This window comes from Chanodichthys erythropterus, chromosome 18 (assembly GCF_024489055.1).
Source record: "Chanodichthys erythropterus isolate Z2021 chromosome 18, ASM2448905v1, whole genome shotgun sequence".
Taxonomy (NCBI): Eukaryota; Metazoa; Chordata; class Actinopteri; order Cypriniformes; family Xenocyprididae; genus Chanodichthys; species Chanodichthys erythropterus.
The window spans coordinates 24,151,368-24,174,591 of NC_090238.1; the positions used below are offsets into that span (position 1 = coordinate 24,151,368).

The following is a 23,224-nucleotide window of genomic DNA, read 5'->3' on the forward strand; positions in this document are numbered from 1 at the left end:
CTGCTGTTCTGTTGGCGACTAACAACGAACTCTTGTTTGTATTTACTCTTGTGTACTGTATGTTCATTTTTTGTGCTTCCTTGTCGTTCGTTCATCAACTGCTCTTTATTTTTCGTGAAGCATTTTATTGCACGTCAGCTGTGATAAACAGACATCCACTCGCATTCCGTCAGAGAATAAGGTGTTTTGAGTGTCATTGTTAGTGCACTTGCCTCGCATGCCAGCAGTGATCGGGCAGCGATTCGAGACCGACTCAGAGCAGGGTGGTTAGGATTGGAGTGTGAGTTTTGGAGGAGGAGCAATGAAGAGAGGGGTGTGATTGTTTGATTTGATTTAAAATCAACAATGTCCAACAGCGTAGTTCAAATACACTTTACTGCACCTTTAAGAGCTAAGATATATTGTTATTGGGAAACCCAGCCCCGTATAGTACGGACACACACTCACACAGAAACATTTTGTCAGCGCTGCTCTGACGAATTAATCAGTAAAATAGTTTAACAAATTAAAGGTGTCACAGTCTCTGTCTGTCCTGGACTCCATCTCCCATCATCCTCCCTGGCCCTCACCTGCACTCACTCCACCATCAGCTGAACACACACACCTGTTCCACATCAGCACCTCATCACACAGGACTATTAAAACACACCACTCACCTCCCTCAGTTGTCCGGTCTCGTTTATATAAAGAGGACATTTCCATGTTTAGCTCCAAGCTTACCAAGCCACTATCCTGTTCCACTCCAGCGTGTTTCCTCAGTCTCCGTGTGTCATTGTCGTCTGTGTGTGACTCTACCCACCTTCAATGTGTGTTCATCCTGTCATCCATCCACTATCTGCAAACCTGTAAGACAAAGGACTGTATCCGTGTTCAGCTACCACTTCACTAAGATTCCATCTTCTACCCACTCACCTGCATTCATTGTGTCTACCCTGCTGTTTGTTAAAATAAACATCCATCTACGTTCCATCTGTCCATAACAAAAGGTGCCCTAGAACCCTATTTCACAAGGTGTAATATAAGTCTAAAGGTGTCCCCTGAATGTGTCTGTGAAGTTTCAGCTTAAAATACCCCACAGGTTTTTTTTATTATACAATTTTGGGGCGTAATTAAAAATGCGCAGATTCAGTGCATGTCCCCTTTAAATGCTCATGATGCCCGCCCCCAAGCTCACAACTCTATAATACATTGAATAAACAAAGTACACACCTAATATAACCCTCAAAATGGTTCTTTACAAAGTGTTCTTGATGCAGCATATCAGATCATGTAAGTATGGTATTTATTAGGGATGCACCGATACTTTTTTTTTTTTTGTATCGGTGCATCCCTACGAGTACCGAGTACGAGTACCAATACTTTTTTCTAGTACTCGCTGATACCGATGCCTATACATTTATTAAATTCTCTCTCTCTCTCTCTCTCTCTCTCTCTCTCTCTCTCTTTTATTTTTGGTGATGTTGCAGTTTTCCAAGCACAACACAGTGAGACTAACGAATGTAGGACAGCTTCTTTATTATTACTCTAATGAAAAAAGTAATAATTTTTATGTGCTTGTCACAAATTTAAAGAACAAAAATTTCACAGTGTCCAATAACCTACAAAGGGCATAATTAGCAATATATATAGGCTAATTGTTGTTACATAAAAAGAAATTTACAAACAACACCACAAATACCATAGAGATAAAAATTAAATAAACTTGCTTTTCAGATACAGTAGGTTTATTTACCATGTCTACAAATATTTAAAGGTGCCCTAGAAATGAAAATTGAATTTACCTTGGCATAGTTGAATAACAAGAATTCAGTACATGGAAATGACATACAGTGAGTCTCAAACACCATTGTTTCCTCCTTCTTATGTAAATCTCATTTGTTTAAAAGACCTCAGAAGAACAGACGAATCTCAACATAACACTGACTGTTACGTAACAATCGGGATCATTAATATGTATGACCCCAATATTTGCATATGCCAGCTCATGTTCAAGGCATTAGACAAGACAGTATTAACGTCTGGATCTGCACAGCTGAATCATCAGACTAGGTAAGCAAGCAAGGACAACAGCGAAAAATGGCAGATGGAGCAATAATAACTGACATGATCCATGATATCATGATATTTTAGTGATATTTGTAAATAGTCTTTCTAAATGTTTCGTTAGCATGTTGCTAATGTACTGTTAAACATGGTTAAAGTTACCTTTGTTTCTTACTGTATTCACAGAGACAAGAGCCGTCACTATTTTAATTTTTAAACACTTGCAACTGTATAATTCATAAACACAACTTCATTCTTTATAAATCTCTCCAACAGTGTAGCATTAGCCGTTAGCCATGGAGCACCATCAAACTCATTCAAAATCAAATGAAAACATCCAAATAAATACCATACTTACGCTATTAGAAATGCTGCATGACGAACACTTTGTAAAGATCCATTTTGAGGGTTAAATTAGCTGTGTGAACTTTGTTTATGCTGTTTATGGCAGTGATTCTGAATGAGTTTGATGGTGCTCCGTGGCTAAAGCTAACATTACACACTTTTGGAAAGATTTATAAAGAATGAAGTTGTGTTTATGAATTATACAGACTGCAAGTGTTTAAAAATAAAAATAGTGACGGCTCTTGTCTCCGTGAATACAGTAATAAACGATAGTAACTTTAACCACATTTAACAGTACATTAGCAACATGCTAACGAAACATTTAGAAAGACAATTTACAAATATCACTAAATACATCATGATATTATGGTTCATAAGCAGCTATTATCGATCCATCTGCCATTTTCGCTATTGTCCTTGCTTGCTTCACAATACCTGCAGAACTTCTGATGATTTGGCTGTGCAGTTCCAGAGGTTAATACTGGCTTGTCTAATGCCTTGAACATGCAGGCTGGCATATGCAAAAGTTGGGGGCGTACATATTAATGATCCCAACTGTTGCGTCACAGTCAGTGTTATGTTGAGATTTGGCTGTTCTTCAGAGGTCTTTTGCACAAATCAAATTTACATAAGAAGGAGGAAACAATGGTGTTTGAGACTCACTGTATGTCATTTCCATGTACAGAACACTAATTATTCAACTATGCCAAGGTAAATTCAATTTTAAATTCTAGGGCACCTTTAAAAGATACATTACTCACCAGCGAGGTAATAACTGCATTTCTTGAGGTAGATAAACTTATAGTTTCGCTATTAGTAGAGACACTGCTGCCATTAGAAACTCACAGACTCAGGTAGGCTCACATTTGCTGCTCTCTTTCTCTCTCTCTCTCTCTCTCTCTCTCTCTCTCACTCAGCTGTGTTAATAACTGTATCAACGGGATTATTCTGCTATCAAGACTCAAGCCTTCGTTACTTGTTCTGAAATGACATTTTGGAATTAGCAATGGAGGCTTGGGATGAGATGTGTAAGAAATTAGTCCCACACACAAGAGTGTTTTAATTACAAAAACCTCACAAATGTCTTGAGATACAACATCTGAACAGTGTCTTGAGGTGTGGTAACCGTAGCATAAGCGGAATAATTGACCCGAGGTGTGCTTCACGTCGTGGCCGCATTACCACCTGAGTGTGCATTATTTTCTAAGAATTCAATGGCAATCGTCAGTTATTCCTACTTGTCACACAGGCTACATCTCATTAACGTTAGGGTTTTGAATCAAGGGTTCAATTAGCCTTCACACAAATGCTTTTTATTAGGGCTGCACAACGATTAATCGCGATTAATCATTTGCAAAATAAAAGTCTGTGTTCACGTAATATATGTATGTGTGTGTTCTGTGTATAATAATTATGTATATATAAATACATGCACATACATGTATAAATTTAAAAAATATATACATGTATAAATAAATATACATATTTATATATATTTTAGATTACATATAAATATAAATATTTTATATATAAATATACATTTTTTTCTTAAATATATACATGTATGTGCATGTATTTATATATACATAATTAATATACACAGAACACACACATATATTACGTAACACAGACTTTTATTTTGCAAACGATTAATCGCGATTAATCGTTGTGCAGCCCTACTTTTTATCTAGCTATGTTGGTTTCAAACATTTAGCAACAACTGTTTAAGTCAGCATGAAACGAAAGTTGTCTTTTCTTCCTTATTTGTAAATCCAAGTGAAACAGCTTTTCGAACAAGATAACTAGGGCTGGACTTGATTTTGTCCATTGGGAATTGATTGGATGGTTGTGATTAGATATTGCTGTGATCTCATATGAGTGACAGGTTGCCCCTCTCTCGCGTCAGTAAACACGTCACAAGAGAAGAGAAGAGATGTCACTGCAAGAGGGAGGGGAAGTTACTTTGATTAAAGATTACGAGAGCACATGAATTAAAATAATAATAATAATATAAAGATGTACATGGATAAATAATTTACAATTTCAATATTTTTTTTCTGAATTCTAAAGTACAAAATCCTGTTTTTGCTATAGTGTTGGGAAAAAAATCTAAACCCAGTAAAGCCATACTAGTATACATTCAGACAAAAGTCAATTAGGTATATTTCCTAGCAAGTGTTCTCAAGGGCACTCATTATAATTTCCTACAGTTTATTAATTTTTTAAATTTTATTTTTACCAGTTAAATTTAATTTACAATATTGTAAAATGTTTCTGTTGTTTCAAAAGCTACAAATGATCTTGGTTACAAAGAGGTTGGTCCAGTAGATCCTGAATAATATAAGCGATACAGCCATTTATATCAGATCCTGCTGGTAGAATAGCCATTTTATATATAAACGACCTTATATTTACAGTGTTATTTGACTGTGAGAAAGGCAACATTATTTTACATTATGGATTCTATATTTGACAATATGCAAAGGGAACAGCATACACATTGAGCTGAGATGATGAAATTCATTACAAATTTAAATGGCACCAAAGTAATATATTATTTATTATTATGACTCGCTATTCTCTACAGAGTACTAGAAAAAGACTTTCTCAAATGCGCCTTAACTCAACGAGTTTTGACATGATATGTGTTAAGCCCACAGTTGCCTCTGGAATCCATTCGAGCATGTTTGCTTCAGATCATGGCTGTTTCTGTATCGGCACTCATAGTAATCTCTAGTGGCACATTTCTCCCAGTGAGTGTATATATTGTTGTTTTATTTCCTTGGGTGTATTTCAAGACAGAAAGACACATTTCCTTAATAAAAAAGCAATATGAAAGGCTCCCAGTGGCAAGAGATGTATGAGTGAAATAACATTTCTACGCTGTGTTTCTATGTGTTTGGTTTGAAAATAATGTGTACCGAGTGAGTTTGATTGGTGTAAGTGTCACTATGTGTGGTTTTGCACATTATTCCAATAATAGTTTTATAGAATATAAAAACGCTTTCAATAATACTGCATTTATAGATCACAAGTAGTTCACACTTCATCAGACACTATAGAGAGTGGAGGAAATGTTCATTTTTAAGACTACTTCACAACAAAAATTGGACCACAATTATATCTAATGTGTTAAATAAGACATTAACTGTGTCTGACTTTATTACATCAATATGTTTTGGGATTTTCACCCTCTTTTGAACCTTGAAATGAATAAGATCCTCAGTCCTCATGATGAAATCTGATCTCACAGGAAATATATGTTAATACCGTTTGTAAACAGTAATGTCTCTCAGCTGATCATTTGTGATAGAATCACCCAAGAAGCATGTTAATACCAACAATACACGGTGGGCCTACATATACTTTGCTACCACCTACTGACATAAAGAGGTAAGCTCACCTTGCAGTTTCTAAGTGATACACATTAACCCTCTTTTGCATCATGTTGTGTAGCACACCATTTTCCTCTCTTTTCAAGCACATGGTGCATATACTGTGGCATTATTACTGGAGGAATGGATCGTTTTGAATAACAGGAATAAATCCTTTTCCTTATCTTTTTCTGGCATGGTGCACTTTGTGGAGGTTCCACAATTTTGCTCTTGAGAAATGCCTCAGCATTTTTATTCATTATTCATCCCTTAAAAGTATTGTTCAAATTTGTAAGTAAAAAAGTCAGATAATGTTTGTTACAAGGAATTGCTTAATACACACATACATATATATGCATATGTGTGTGTGTGTGTGTGTGTGTGTGTGTGTGTGTGTGTGTGTGTGTGTGTGTGTGTGTGTGTGTGTGGATGTGTGTGTGTGTGTGTGTGTGTGTCTATTAAGTTTCAGTAGCCTGTTTACTTACCATTTAAGTTTAATTTAGGTCAATTTAGACAGCAGAACTTAATTCTATTAGTCATGTAGCATTTTAGTGCAAAATAGTAGGCTATATTAAAATTATTTAATAATATCTATTTTTTAGTAATTTCTTTCTTCAATGTTGCTTCATAGCAAACTATTAGAAAAAGGCCCCAGTAAAATAATTTTTAATTATTATAAAATAAATTATTTTATTTACTTAATTCTTATTGGTCAATCGCTATCGGATGTGTACATGCGTTACGTGTGATCCTCATCTAACGCATGTTATAATAGCTCATTGGCGCCGTCTTGCGACAGTAATAAAAAATTCCGTGAAGGACAAAGTTTATTTTATAGTTAGAGTAAAACTGTTGGCTAAATGCTTAAGAGTATCCAGTTAAAGCAAGAAAACGAAAGCATCGCTCAGAAGAACAACAAACGGGTAAGAGCGATAAGCTGAATGAAAAAAACAAAACAAAAACAGAAGATGTTACATTGTAGCTAAATAAACTTGCTAGCTAGTAAACAGCAACTTTGATTGCAGATTAATAACAATACATAGCCTACATTTATTTTGTAGTAATGTATTCAGTGCTGTAATAATCTAATAATTCTAACTCGGGCAATTAATGTTTCATGTCAGTGTATTTTATTTATTTATTAACTAACCGTGTAAGCGCGATACAGTCATTTCACTTCTTGAATCCTGTAAGGGTTTATTTTGCGATAATGGCCGACTGAATGTTTATTATCTTTTACATACATCCTTCAAAGGGTCAATGAAATGGTAAAAACACAGAGCCTCTTTTGTGTGTGTGTGTCAATCGAGGATGCATTGTGTGGGAGGTGATTATTTGGCCATGAGCAGTAGGACACGCCCAAGGGGTGTTACCACAGATCACAGATACTACACAAAATTACAGTGCGCACGTACTGTGTGTGCCAGAGAGAAGTATGACCGAAGAGACCGTGTTGGAGTTTGACAGTGCAGACTGGACCTACAAGAACTTACCATGACTTTCTCAAGGAATCCCTTTTGCACTTTTTTCCTTTTTGCTTTGTTGTTTTTTTCTTTAACAGTTATTCTGAAAAAATGGCACTTTGGTCTCCAGGAGAACAAACCTTTTGGTGATGCTGCCCGCCCAGATGGTTTAACTCCAGAGCGTGACAGATTGCTCCAACAACTTAAGGAAAGACAACAAGAACTTGAGCTCCTGGACATCACATTTGATAATAAACAATCATCAGAAGGGTTTAGGGATCTACATTTATCCACAAATCACAGTGTGAACTATATCAATGCTAAAACTGATATTGGTTGTGAAGAACTTAGTAGCATGAAAGCTGTTGACTTTCTTGGTTCAGGTTACACTAAAACAGTGTTAAAAGCAGAGTTGCCTCAAGGATTGTTTGTGGCACTGAAATCTGTAAACCATCAAGGCACTGACATGAGATTGTGCATGGACGAATTTCAAGATTCACAGGGTTGTCATGAGCTGGTTTCTTTCAAACTGAGGAAGGAGATTGTGTTATTGCAGAGACTGCAGCACCCCAACATTGTAGAGGTAAGAAAAAAACCCTTATGCAGTAGCTCTGAAGGGTTGTGCTGTTGTTATGTAATGTTTAAGATAAGAGATAGTTCAAAGGATTAATATGTGCCACACATTGCATTTTGCACCAGTTTATCCACTAAACTTTTTGTGTTCATTCCAGCTGAAAGGTCAATGTCAGGACAGTGCTCTGGTTGGTGGCATCACAGCAGTTCTGGAGCAGGGGATGCCACTTCAGATGATACAGCTCCTGCAGAGCCCCTGGGAAGAGCGCTTTCGGGTAAGAGCACCACCCCCCAGGCCTCCTATGGAGTGTTAATCAGAGATTCCCCACCCACAGTCCCCCCACAGGGCATACCTGAGGTGGGGGTGGATGGGATTCTTTCGGTTTGGGTGGATTAACTGGAACCCCATCTCCATACCAACTGAGCCTGATCAAATAGTACCGAGGGACAGATGTCTGTCTCAGATGTCCATCCTTTTACTCTTCTTTACCCTGATAATTTCTCTGCACTGCGTGAGGGAGCGGGTGATACCAAGTTTCACGAGGCGAGAGAGTATTTTCTTTCACGTTCACTTTGGTATACAAGAAGCAGGTGCTGATACTCTGAGCCTTTGATTTTTGATAGGTTCAGATGATGACAAATGCGTTTAAGCTAAAGGGCTGTAATCGAGTGTCTCTTTGACATCCTTACCTTCTCTGAAATGTCTTAACACGTGGTTGAGAGTTATTCAAAAGGTGTTTGGTTTCATCCACCTCTGTTTTTGAAGAGCTGTGGCTATGCCCTCTTATTCAAAGGTGATTTAATACCATTGCTATGCTCTCCAGTGTCAAAACATTATATAAGTATGAAAGAAAAAACAATGCGGTGAAGACTAGTTAGTAAAACTACACATCATATTTACAAATTTACATAATTTAAGATAGCATATAGAAAGATCAACTTACTTTATCGATGCCTGAGGGAAATTCGGATGTAAAACAATACATCAAATGTAGGTACTAAAAAATCAATGCTATTCACAATGCAAATATCATGTTTTTTAATTCACTTTTAAGGTATGAACAAATAAACAACTCTCTGAAATGTATGAATAAATGTATCTAAGTCAGAAAGACTGTGAAATAAGTATATAATAAAATAAATATAATTCTAAAATAATTATATAATATCAAATAAAATTGGTAACACTATAATTTGACATTCACAAGTGAATAATCTAAAAAAAAAATTAGTAAATTATATTTCAAGTATAATTTATATATAATATATATATTTATTTGTCAAACAATATAACAATTACAATCATGATTAATCGCATCCAAAAAAGTAAACAAACATGTGTACGTGTATATTTATTATGTATATATAAATACACACACATGCATGTATATATTTAACACAAATATATTATATTTATATATGATATATGTATAAATATATATATATATATATATATATATATATATATATATATATATATATATATATATATATATATATATATATATATAATGTATACATGTAAATATTTCTTAAATACATGTATGTGTGTGTATTTATATATACATAATAAATATACACGTACACACAATTTTTTTTTGGATTGGTTTAATCGTTTGACAGCAATATATATAGATATTATATTGATTTATATATTTTTTTATTAGGTTTTACCAGTATATATAATTTGTAACATTATTATTCAACAAGTCACATTATTCAACAACAGACTTTGCTTTTGCCAGTTGTAGTAACTATTGATTGTATTTGCACTCAGGTCTGTCTTGGTTTAGTGCGGCTTCTTCAATATCTGACGCACTCACCGCTGGGATCGGTAGCCCTGCTGGATTTCCAGCCTCGACAGTTTGTTATGGTGTCAGGAGAACTCAAGTTAACAGACTTGGATGATGCAAGTATTCAAGAACCGGCCTGTCAGGAGGACTCGGACTGTCTGCTGCAGTTTCCGCTGCGCAATTTCACCCTTCGATGCTCCCCCTCTAGAATCTGTGAAGGCTTGAACGAGATGAGGAACCTCTACAATGCCTACAGGTGAGTACTTCCCACATTCCGTCTTTATTGTCTGAGGCAGATAATAAAAAAAGATGTTGTACAAGAATCTGGCATGGTCGGTGCGGGGAGATTCAGGACAGCTTCTCCCCTCCTTTGCCTGTTATGATTAATTCTGCACCATGCTGAGTGTCAGGGCATCAGTTGTAGCATATTGATCTCACAGCGTGAAATGCCCCTCTGCTGTTCTTGCCAGAGTTTCTGATGAATTATATGAATTCATTATTTTCCTCCCCAGGTATTTTCTCACCTACCTGCTGCCTCATCAGTCTCCCCCACTGCTAAAACCTCTCATTCACCAAATAATGAACTCCACAGGTGAGTTTTGCTGTGAAATTCATCTTGATGAACTCAGCCTGGCTATCACAGCAGAATGGAAGCTTAATTTTACATTCTTATCACAGGGGATTTGAAGCAAAGCATTAACGAAACCCTGGCCGCCTTTGAAGAGGTTTTGCATACGTACAAATCTGGTATGCACCTGGAGAATTTGCCGCCATCAATAACAAGAGGTAATGCATTGATTTTAGTGATGAATTATACTGCTTAACCATTTTCAGCTCCCATTACATACATATTCAATCATTACGACTGAAAAAAATCCAGATATATGCAGTGCTCTCAGCATGATGTGTCTCCATCTGCACCTTTAAGAAAGATGTACTTTGGTCATAAAACTTGTGTAACTCAATCCATCTTCAAGGGCAAGTTTTGTACCCCGTAAGACTTTCTCACTCCCTCTATGTGCGCTTTGACACCCGTAAATCAATCACATGGCCACAATAAAACTGCACAGAGGCATTAAAACAGCCAAGTATTGTCAAAAAAATTTCAAATCTAACGGCCAAACGTGTTCACAACAACCCTTTTTAAAAAGTTTCCACACTTTTTGGCAGAGCCACTGTCGCAGTATGTGTGTCTTTTGTTGTCCCCACATGTGCGCACACACATTTAGTAACATGAGATTCTGCCACCTCTACTGTGAGAGAACTCTTTTCTCTTAAAGTCTCTGAACATGGTAATATTTTACAGATGGGTGTTACAACAGTGTGGAGTGAATTCTGGAATGATTTTGATGCATATTTTTTTCTCTTTGTGCAGATTATGCTGTCCTGAAAGGAGTGAGGAGTGGTGGAAATATGGAATACAGATGCAGGCTGTCATACAACCAGCAGGGCTGCGTTCTGTCTGTGCACAGTGCCAGAGAGGCGGTGCTCATCTGCAATTCTCATCCACAGTGTACAAGCTTCTCTCTCAGCAGTGAAAGAACTTGGACAGGTCAGTGTTTGCTTTGGATTATTAGATTACACTTACATCATTAGCTGTTTTAAGTAGCTTTTACAGTACAATCAGGTTTTGTTCTTTGGTGTAAACTTAAAGGGTTAGTTCACCCAAAAATGAAAATTCTGTCATTTTTGGAATACAAATTAAGATATTTTTGATAAACTCTGATGGCTCAGTGAGGCCTCCATTTACAGCAAGACAATTAACATTTTCAATGCCCAGAAAGCTACTAAAGGCAATTTCAAAGGTTCACATGACTTTGGCAGGTTGATACACGCTCCGAACCACTGATTCATGAAGCAGTGTTTTGAAATCACTAGATATTGTTGAATAAAGTCATTATTTTGTTTTGTTTTTTGGCGTGAAAAAAAGTAAAAAGTATTCTCGTCGCTTCATAATATTAAGGTTGAACCACTGTAGTCACATGAACTGTTTTAAATATGTTTTTAGTATCTTTCTGGGCAAGTGTTAATTGTCTTGCTGTCAATGGAGGCCTCACTGAGCCATCGGATTTGATCAAATATCTCTTAATTTGTGTTCTGAAGACGAACAAAGGTCTTACGGGTGTGGAACGACATGAGGGTGAGTAATTAATGACAGACTTTTCATTTTTGGGTGAACTAACCCTTTAACGATATATTTTCTCAAACCAATAACAATCCTTTTTTTTCTTTGAGTTTAAAATAAATTAAAGCCACGTGTAACTCAAAATACCACGTGTACTCTCTGAAAATATATTCTTAATATCTCATAAATTTTCTTCTAAAGTAAACCAAAACTAATGATTAAAAGAATGATTTTCGCAGTGTGTTATTTTAGAAAGAATGTGTTTTATAAGGAGAAATGGTAGCAATAAATCCTCATCTCGCTTTGGAAAAACACAGCACAAAAAACTCTGCAACATCAAATAAATATCTATCCAATGAGCAGGCCTTCAATAAAGCGGCGACTACCTCTGTTCAGTATTATAAATCGTCTGAAAACATGACTGTTGTGATCTGTTTGGAACAGATTGTGTCTAACCCAAGGGCTCTCTTTGCCTTTACTTGTCTGCAGGTCGACTTCTTGCCTCTTTCAGAAGTGGCTTCAGCCATCTGGTTCCAGATGTGAACTCAGCAGTGTACATGAGGAGGGTTAAAGCCTCGGGAGCAGTGCTTTGAGAAAGAAAAAGCCAGAAGAACTGGGGGGAAGGGGAAAGATTCAAGACAAATGAATGTGTTATATTTATAGGCATCTTACTCAATGGCTGTTTGATCTCCCTGCCAATTCTACACGCTGCCAAGGAGCGTTTAAAAGGATTTCCCTTCAGGTATAATTAACCTGAAGAGAAAAAAAACAGAAAGAAAAATACAGCCTTCTAACTTTTCCTCCTGTCTTACGTTCACATGGCATGGTCCACTGGAAGGACATTGAGCCTGTTTTACACTGGCTAATGCCTGCAGGAGGAAAAAGAAAACAAGCTCTTTCACAGATTTACTTTGATGTTAATGAGGCCAGAAGTTGGTAGCGTTTTGCTGGATGGCAGTGTGTGCCGAGAATCGTGTCAATAGGCGGAAAAGTGCTGAAACCACAAAAGTGCAGGAATGTTTAGTGGGAGCCATTGTCCTTCCTGTATTAACGGATATATATCTAGATTTATCAGAGGTATGCCATACTTCATCCCATGGGTGTGTCCATTTTCTTGTTCTTTCAGAGAAAGAGATATTAATGTTATTATTTGTGTGGATATGTTCGTTCTACACTCTGTGTTTTGCTTTATTCGTTTTTAATACAAACTAAAAAAAAAGTAAAAAAAAAAAAGTGTTTTTGTGTTTCATTACTATAAGGACAGTTTAGTATTTCTGATCATGTTAACAGAAACCTTTTTGCCATAACTATTTTCATTGTTATCTGTTAATTCACTTTTCAGGTGTGAAATCAACAGTCGACTTTTCCATTCTCCTCTGTTTGCGTTTTAGCAACCATTTCTGAGGAGACCTCAAAGCACAAAGTTTACACAAAACCTTTCCACCGCATGCCAATAAATCACTTGCAGGGTCATTATAGTTTAATTGTTACATGTAAATGCAGCTTGTTTGGGGCCCCTTTCTCATGGAGAAGCCCAAAAACAAAGGAGCATTAAGAACAATTAAAGTAAATCTGCTGTTAGCACACGAATGGGGCTACCATCTGCCCTAGTTAGGGGTTTCCATTCATGACTACATAGATATGCACAGATAAGCCCAGCTATGGTTTCAGGGGCAGGGAATGTTTAGGTGGAAGCCATTGTACCTCTTGCATTCCCCTGGTGCTCCTGGGGTTTGACCACTGATAAGATCGTATGCGATTATTTTACATTATCTGAAACACTTGACATGACAATGACTTAATGTAGAGTAAATCAGCAGTGATGGAATTATCCAAAGGTTTACCCACCACCATGCAAACTGTTGGATGATGTGAAATGGTTTATGGTCAATGGCTTGCTCATTTTTTGGTTTGGATCTTATAATTCAAACGTAAATACATTAAATATGCAGTTCATAGATACAATGACTTGAATACACCTTTTTTATGATGAGCATATTTGTTCATTTCCACATTAATTTTTTTTCTTTTTATATTTTTGAGGACACAAACAATGTCAGGGTGATACAGCTGTCCTGATATACAGAGACTGTAGGGTGTGACCAACATGCAGAAAAAAAATAATAAAAGGAAATGATATCATAGAGAGGACCCCTGCAGGCCCTTGTGGTTGTGTTAAGGTCAATAAATCTAAAATAATTAGATAGATACATAATTTAGATAGATAATTTGACCGTTTTATCACAAGATAAGGTTATTTTATGTTGTAAAATGTCACTTTGCAAAATATTTGTCATTGTATTTTTTTTTTAGTGACTTCACTATAAGGGTCATTGACATAAAAAGTGTATAGGACAAAAAAAAGATGTTACAAATTTAGTTGTACACTCATTAACATGTAAAAGACTTTTGGAGCTATGTACATTTTTTTTTAAATGCTATAAAAGTTTTTCAGTACCATATATGAAATCAACATGAATACAAATAGTAGATTTGTTGCCGCAGAACTTCTTCTTCAGAACTTGGCACATGTTTTAAACTAGATTTTTAACATATTTTTTTCTTTTATCAAGTACATTTTTATTTGTCAATGACCCTTCCAGTGGCTTCCAGTCTGTTTTTAAAGTATAAAAAAATGCAATGATCATCAAATGGGGTTTGCAACCTTTTAACCCACAATTAAATTTCTGGATTCTGGTGTGTTTTTCTTGGCTTGTACACTGACACGGTAATGGCAGACGAGACTTGTAGCTGTTTTTGGCCAAACTCACAAAACCATGCATCACAGCACACAGATGGAAACACTACAGTGTCTAAAACACACTCTAGGCTTTTTGAAAAGCACTACATATGTTTTACAATGTCAAGAATGAAAAAACATGTTGGCAACTTCTGTCTTTTTTTTCTCTTCTTTATTTGTGTTGGCTCTTGAATCGAAGTCTGAATCACAGTTGCATCGCCCACACCACATCATATGTTACAAAAAGTTCAGTACATTTCTGCTGTTTGTTTTAGTGTAAGGATACATAGAGATTCCAGTCGTCCTTACCTCCCAGTGTCTCATAGTGGGGCTCTATGCTGCTGTGGTTTTACCTGACAGCCGGGCAGTTGTGTGGTGTTGTTATTGTGCCCTGCTCTTTCCCTGCCATTTTGTTTCTGTAGTTTCCTGTTTCACTCAACTTATTTCTATCACTCTTATTCATGACCTCCATCTGGAAATGATATGTAGCCCAAAAGCAAGCCAGTGCTTGTGGCTTAGAAATATGTTGCATTTGTGTTTGTAAAGCCGTGAGGATTCAGTTCTCTGCTAATACAGGATAAGCTTCAGCAGTCCCAGTTTTGAGAGCATAACTACAGTCCTTTTAATGCAGTTCACTTGGCCATTTTGGTTATGTCTTTGGCTATGGCGATGCAGCTCCTTTCTACTTGAATGAGGAAAGACTGGTTTGTCAAGACCATGTTTTAATAACATATGAATATGAAATAAGCAATAAAATTTGACATCAATGTTATCATTTAGCCCAGTGTTTGTCAACTGGTGGATCCTGACCAAAAAGATGGTCGCAAGATCATTTTGAATGGGTCGCAGAGTGCTGAAGTGAAAGAAACAATCCTCCGGTTTCACAGACAAGGCTTGAGCCTAGTCCCAGACTAAAATGCACGTTTGAGCTGTCTTAAATGAAATCAACTTGCACTGACATATCATAAAATAGTGCCATTGTTTTGTCTCCAGATGCACACAAGAAGTTTTTCTTAAGGTATGTTTATAAAAGCTACTTAAATACCCTAATTGAACAAAGGCCTATAATCCTGGCTTAAAGGAGTAGTTCACTTTCAAATGAAAATTTCCTGATAATTTACCTACCCACGTCAACCAAGATGTCCATGTCCTCCTTTCTTCGGTCGAAAAGAAATTAAGGTTTTTGATGAAAACATTCCAAGATTTTTCTCCATACAGTGGACTTCAATGGACCCCAAATGGTTGAAGGTCAAAATTACAGTTTCAGTGCAGCTTCAAAGCATTCTACGCGATCCCAGACGAGAAATAAGGGTCTTATCTAGAGAAACCATTGCTCAAAAAAAAAAAAAAAGAAAAGAAAGAAAAATTGTATACATTTTAACCATAAATGCTCATCTTGAACTAGCTTTGAACTAGTTTGAACTAATGTTTGAAATAAATTCTCATATACAATATGCAAGTATATAACAACTAGTTCAAACATTGACCTGTGGAGGGCAGTAATACACTTAGCAGTATCTAAACTGCCGGAATTCTAATAGAGTTCAAGATGAGCATTTATGGTTAAAACATATATAATTTTAAATTTTTTTTTTTTTTTTTGAAAATGAGCAATGGTTTCTCTAGATAACACCCTTATTTCTCGTCTGGGATCGCGTAAAATGCTTTGAAGCTGCACTGAAACTGTAATTTTGACCTTCATCTGTTTAGGGTCCATTGAAGTCCACTATATGGAGAAAAATCCTGGAATGTTTTCATCAAAAACCTTAATTTCTTTTCAACTGAAGAAAGAAGGACATGGACATCTTGGATGACATGGGGGTGAGTAAATTATCAGGAACATTTTAATTTGAAAGTGAACTAATCCTTTAATGTATGCCCAGTCTGTGAAACCGGGCGAATGTTTTTCTGATGCGAGACTTTTATTTTGAAAGACATGCGTGAAAACTGTTGACACTTCAGATGCAGTTTAGTAAAGTGTGATATCAGGCTATATGTCAGTGTCAAAATTTTAATTTTTATTTTCATAACCTGTTACTAAATAAAAGGTCTCTCAGTCTCACCTCAGAACAACGAGCTTTCCTGTCCTGTCAGCCGCTGTGCTCCTAGCGTGCACTCTTCAATTGCACGCGCAAATGCGGCGACGCGCTTTATATCGCTTCAAAAGCGCAAAAGAATTTAAGAGCATGATGCAACGTCGCAGTTATGTTAAATTAAAATCGTTTTTCAGGCTGGTCTAGTTAATGCTCCACCATATTAATTGTTACTAATTGTAGTGAAGTTTAAATCTGCTTCCCTAATCAGATTCAAATGAGATTAGACAAGAAAGATGATCTCTTCTAATGTTCACTCTACAATTAATTATATAGGCATCTTTAACAGTTAACCCCTATATCTCATTCTTTTTGTTTGCACCCTCAAGATTTATGCATTTCAAATTCAGAAACACATTAAAGTCTTGAGATATCTGCTTGTACTCCCACTTGAAGCGCTTCATGTGCTTTGTGTTTGAAGCCCCCTCCTCCTCCCTGTCCTCCTCAAATGCCTTTAAGTCGTGCCACAGTTAAGGGTCATCCATCATAGTGGGTCCACCAGGTCTCCTTTTCACTGTTGTGGACTGACACTAGCTTCTGTAAATCATTCTCGGTCTGGCTGCCCTGAGTGCTCGGGGCTAGAGACGCCGGCAGAGAGCTGGAGGCTCTGGTTCTGGTGCTGGGCCATGCAGCTGGTAGAGAAATCAAAGGTTGGAAGCCTTTTGTTTCTGAAGGCCTTCTAACCTTGTGCCTATTTGACAGTTTCTCAGGGGACTTGACATGCTTATTTCATGTTTTTGACATTAACAGAAATTCACTGAAGATAAATCATTTAAAGCTTTTTTTTAGTTCAATCTGTATGCCTGAGAAAAATATACCTTAATATATACATTTTATTTTTCATTTTTATTGATTATTATATATTATTGGCACTTGTTTCTTCAGTCTTACTAGACAATGTAACTTTTGAAGTTCAATAGAAGCTCTGATAGAGTAAAGATTTATTTGTAATTTTTATTTTTAGCTGAATAAAAACATCATGCATGATAAAATAAAGATTCATTTTTAATTAAGCATTTTAATAAAGATTCATAAAATTTTAACCGAATCAAAAAGTTCAGTAGCAACCATCACAAAGATAAATTTTTAATAAAATGCTTTAATAAAGATCAATAAAGTTTTACCTTTATTAATATATTTAAATTAAATACTTAAATAGCATTTTTGACCAAATATAGATGAATTTTAATAAATATTTTTTTAAATAAAAATAAGAATACTTTTTAATACATTATTTTAATTCATATTTACAATTACTGTTACTGATTTACATCTATTTGTCAAATCAAATACAAGAACTGTTGTTTATTTCTTTTGACTGTAACAGAGTCCAGATATCCTGGGTTGTTTATTCAATAGTCTTATTATCACAGTTTGCATAAAACTTCCAGACACCGACACAATGTGTTAAGTCTCTACTGTAATTAGCAGATTGCCCCAATATCCATAAAACAGTTAAGGAATCAGTGAGAAGACTGTTAAATTTGACACCATTAGGAGTCCATTAGTCAGCATTGTTACAATAGAGCCAGTACATTTCTTTCAGGAATATTAATTAAATGCAAATCACAGCCAAATGGACTAACGAGTCACGAAACTGGCTTTCTGTCATTCCTGTATGGGAGGTTCTGGCAAGGCTGCAGCTAAGGTGAAATGTCCACCTTCTTTTTTAATTACACTTAATATGTAAAGACATGTAATCTTTGGTGTTGTAAAATTTGTCATGTGTACAAGGTCCTCTTTAAACACTGTTTAGCGTGCACTCTCAGACTTTTTACGATCAATTTGTGATAATGGGAACCAATTTTGTGTGTTTCAGGAGTACATTAGGGCAGTAAAAGTAATTTTCAATGATTGCTCAGAGAAAACAAGCTGGACTGATCCAAACTCTGAGAGGCTGGAGGGGTTGCTGTTGGAAGTGGGGGTTGAGGTTATGTTCAGAGGTTGCGGGTGAAGTTATGTTTGGAGAGAGTGAGCCCCCCATGCTCTTTTGCAAATAAGGATTCAACCATGTGGTGGTTTCAAAGGATTTTCAGAAGTCCAGCAGGGAATGGGGACTGAGGCAAAGAGCACTGATTCAGAGCCATGTGAATGACTTTCTTGTGTAGGTTCCTGACAATATCCACAGCTTAAACAATACAGCAAGAACTCAAAAGTGATCTGACATCTCTAAAAAACCCTATGCTGAAACCTACCAAGGTGTTGATGGGGACCTATTTTGAAAGTCAAACACTGGCCTAGTTTTACTGTAACCTTTCATGAACTCTCTAAAATGTAAAATACATTTGATGATGATGATCAGTTAGGCAAATATATATATAAACCTATTAAAAGCTTCCAAATGATAAGGTCAATACTGCATTGTGTCAGTTAATCCAGTGATTTCTAACCAGGGGTCCATATACAGCAGGGGGACTAAAAAAGGTTCCAAGAAGTAATTTTGCTCTTGCTTTGTGAACAGAAAAACAATAGTCTGTTTTTAAGGAGAGAGAGAGAGAGAGAGAGAGAGAGAGAGAGAGAGAGAGAGAGAAAAAGTTTTATAAATGTGTTGAGTCAGTTTTACTCACAGAATTGCAATACTTTTAATTAACATTAAAGATAATGCTAACTGATGCCAATAATAATATGATGAAAGAAACACATTTCAGGTTTGTGCTAATAAAGGGTGTTGATAGGGTTGTGGTGTTACATACAGTAAGTCAAAAACGGATGGGAAACACTGGACTAATTCCCTTTACACACTTTATGTTACTTAAAACGTAGAGAATAACCTATTAATTCCCTTAGCTGAATACAATTGATTCTAAGTGCATCATATTTTCCATTTCAAGCACAGATTCAAACAACCAAATAAATAAATAGAGCTCTCAAATCTAACTTTACTACAACAGTGCCACCTGGCGGTGTGCTTACAAACTGTCCCAATGCACCCACTTTATGAATGTGGTATCATAATGTGTCACAAGGACTCTTTCTTTCTTTCTTTCTTTCTTTCTTTCTTTCTTTCTTTCTTTCTTTCTTTCTTTCTTTCTTTCTTTCTTTCTTTCTTTCTTTCTTTCTTTCTTTCTTTCTTTCTTTCTTCATTAATTTGAGTCATTTTGACCAAGAAACACATTTCGAGTCTTATGTAGTAATAATAATAATGATAATAATAATTATAAAAATAATGTGATTATAATATAAATACTGAAATTTAATAATGCAAGCAATAGAATATTCAAACAATAAAATATCGCAATTTAACAGTGATACTTGTAAATATGAATAGTTCAGCCATGAGACTCTATTCTTTCCGATTGGTTAGTTAAATGTAACATTCTCATCCAATCAATTTCACATATTCATTACCATTTCCCTTTTATAACCACAACAAATCCAAACGAATACACTATCTTTGCGCGCTATGCAAATTATTATTCTACCCCTCCACCTCCCCAGCACCACCTGCCTAGATTTACTATAGTCTCCCTCTCTCTAACAGCAGCAGTTTCCATCAATTGTATGTTTTAAGCATTAAGCAAAAGCTAAATGTTCAGAACATAAAACCCTTTCTTTCTTTCTTTCTTTCTTTCTTTCTTTCTTTCTTTCTTTCTTTCTTTCTTTCTTTCTTTCTTTCTTTCTTTCTTTCTTTCTTTCTTTCTTTCTTTCTAACAATGGTGAATAAAGTAAATAAAGGAAAGTGGCAGCCAACATAATATTAATTAAAACAATATAAACAATAAAATGTTCCCTTATAACAGTGATTTATTGTATGGTTACCTATAAATTCTGAACTTAATATTATTGTGACACATGTGACATTGATACAACAATACAGTCATTACATAAATAATTCCTTTTTGTCTCTGATTTTTGAACAAGAAATTAAACTTCAAATTGCTGTCACTCATTTGTAGCCACAAGTAAATTTCGAGGTGTTCAAGTTTTGAGCTGGCTTCAAAATAGCTAGAGTGACAAGGATTTATATCCTGTAATGGAGCCTCTCAGTGTAGCACTAACAGGCCCGGTTAGATTAAATGGATTGCCTCCAGCGGGAAGAGGGAGGGTGTAAACATATTTATCGTCCAATAGTGGCCAGGGCCACGAGTGCTTGATATGCATTCTTTGCATCCCATGGTTCTCAGCAGGACAGAAGCAGGGAGGTCTGATGGTGTACGCAATCTCAAAGAGCTGTTTGTTTCATCGTCACAGTTTTGTCTTGGACACCATCCATTCAGAGAGAGTTTTCCACTTTACTCCATAATGTCAGACTGTGAGGGGCTTCCAATGGGTGAGTATCCAGTGTCAGAGAATTTTGGATTTATCCTGTTTTTGGCTTGGCTCCATGCTGACAACTCATCCCGCAAATATGTTCTCATATTCTGCTTGATGAGAGTGCAAAGGTTTTAGCCATATATGGCTGCTCTCGGATTGACCGTCTCTATCATTGGACATCTTAAGAGAGAGACTATCATTTTACAAATGCACTTCAGCGCTATGTGTGTTTCTGTTGCAAAGTAAGTGTTATAGTCTCCACAAATAATTTATCTGGATCATACATCACAGCTGAGCATCCATGCAGCTGTTATTTATAACGAGTTGTTATGGGCTGCCCGCATGGGTTTCTTCATGGCAGTACATTTATAACACATAAACATAGGCCACGCTTGAAGGGATCATTTCCCTCGTATAGAGTAGGGTCTAGGAAAGTCTGAACATTAGCTGGCTGTCTGCACAGTGAAAACAATCAGATATAAATAGACCTTCTCTCCTGGTGCGGGGTACAGTACTGTTTAGGCATTTGACCTCCTCATGCATTATACTAGCCTGGCTCATGTAACACTGCAGTCTGAGGTAAAATGCCTCTCTGTTCTGTTACATAATAAACTCAAGGATATTAATGTTAAATTGCAAATGATTTGTAATGAAATGGTTTGCATCCTTCTGTTTTGCCATGAATGCCTCCAGGTATGAAGATTATGCCATAATAGAATGTTTAATATTTGAAGGTTTATGGGAATGAAGTCAATGCATTCTCTTCCAAATCTCTGTGGGTGTTATCAGTAATAACTCATTGCTGTTATGTGTTTACCAAGGCCAGCGTTACGTTTTGTTAGGAATCTGCCATGCGTTGGTATTTGCATACATCAGAGTTTGAAAATGTATGTTCAGATAAGTATTAGTGTGCTGCTAGATTGTAACTGGAGTGTGCTAGAACTGTACATCTATAGACTTTCTGTATATATGTGATCAGTCTGTCAGTGATTTTTAGTAAAGCTATTTGTGCAGCATATTTTTGTTTTCCCATTTACATTGTATTGTTCAGGAAATTAAGGTGAGCTAATAATAATACTTTCACTATGAACTATACTGTAACTCTGTTTGTTATTGAATCTCTTGGGAGAAATTGTGCAGTAGTTCCAGTCATGAGACAGCACATAAACAGATAACCTTGAGCTGTTTACAGAACTAATTAATTATACTGCACTTTGGAATCTCTTTCATAATTGTGAAGAACGTCTTTGTTTAATGAACCCACTTTGTATAACTATTGAGCCTCTGTGTAACAGAAGGCCATTTGATTTCCACTGACTGAATCTTTAAATGTCCCAAATTAACTGCAGGCCTGGCACTAAATAAATAATCTGATTTAAAGGTGCCCTAGAACCAGTTTTTACAAGATGTTATATAAATCTAAGGTGTCCCCTGAATGTGTCTGTGAAGTTTCAGCTCAAAATACCCCATAGATTTTTTTTAATAATTTTTTTTTAACTGCCTATTTTGGGGCATAATTAACTAGTGATGGGATTTATGGCTCTTTGAGGGGATCCGGATCTTCGCGATCCGTTCCTTTCAAAGAGCCGTTCAAAAGAACGGCTCTTTTGGCTCTTTTTAAATATTTAGTCAGTTTTAAGAAGCCAGCTTGGGGGCATCTCAGTTTATCCTGGAAATAATCACTGGGAGGAATGATGAGGTGAGATTTGTAGTCCAATAATTAAAACTCGGATATCACACACCAATATCTGAGTTTGAATTATTCTGAAATATTGATTATTACCTCATTTGTCATGTGTGGACTATATTCCATAGGGTTGCACAAATCCCTCTGCTTAGACAGTGACATCACTATTTTGGATTTACCTAGTACAAAGTGTGTGTGTGTGTGTGTGTGTGTGTGTGTGTGTGTGTGTGTGTGTGTGTGTGTGTGTGTGTGTATGTGTGTGTGTGTGTGTAAAGCTACGTTGACTTATGTTATTCATACAATACTCACAAATAAACATCAAAAACAAAGCCGGCTGCAATGAATTTCTGTGCAAAACAGCTTTTACTACAAACACTTCCACACAAGAACATTGTTATCACACAAGAACATTTTGATAGAAAACAAAAAATATTTAAAGTAGATAAAATTAGAATAAATAAAAATGAAATGTCTACATACTATTACTACTGTAAACTTTGCAAATAGGACATCAGCCCCTTCAAGTCAATGAACAATAACAAAGTGGGCTGCAATGAATGTCTGTGCAAAACAGCTTTTAGTGAAAAATTTCAATACAAGAACAGTATCACAAAAGAACATTTTTAATGTTTTTAAAAGAACAAGTTTTAAATGAACACAAAATGCAATGTAAATAAATACAAAGCATGTGACGGCAGCGTGCACACGTCATGGCTCCGCTCCTACCCAATGAC

General features: G+C 36.1%; 2 protein-coding genes across 2 annotated transcripts in view; both read left to right on the forward strand.

Moving 5' to 3' along the window:
- The first annotated feature begins 6,595 nt into the window (after positions 1–6,595).
- Positions 6,596–12,789, forward strand: pkdccb (protein kinase domain containing, cytoplasmic b). Its single transcript, XM_067367911.1, has 7 exons — positions 6,596–7,808; positions 7,957–8,073; positions 9,576–9,847; positions 10,104–10,183; positions 10,270–10,377; positions 10,967–11,143; positions 12,206–12,789. Exons 1-7 carry the CDS (start codon positions 7,257–7,259, stop codon positions 12,307–12,309), a joined length of 1,410 nt encoding a protein of 469 aa, XP_067224012.1. The 5' UTR covers positions 6,596–7,256; the 3' UTR covers positions 12,310–12,789.
- Positions 12,790–20,681: 7,892 nt separating this feature from the next.
- eml1 (EMAP like 1) overlaps positions 20,682–23,224 on the forward strand; it is a 61,147-nt gene continuing 58,604 nt past the window's right edge. Inside the window, exon 1 of the mRNA XM_067368307.1 lies at positions 20,682–20,819. Coding sequence (XP_067224408.1) covers positions 20,792–20,819 — 28 coding nt within the window. The 5' untranslated portion in view covers positions 20,682–20,791. The remainder of the gene's footprint in view (positions 20,820–23,224) is intronic.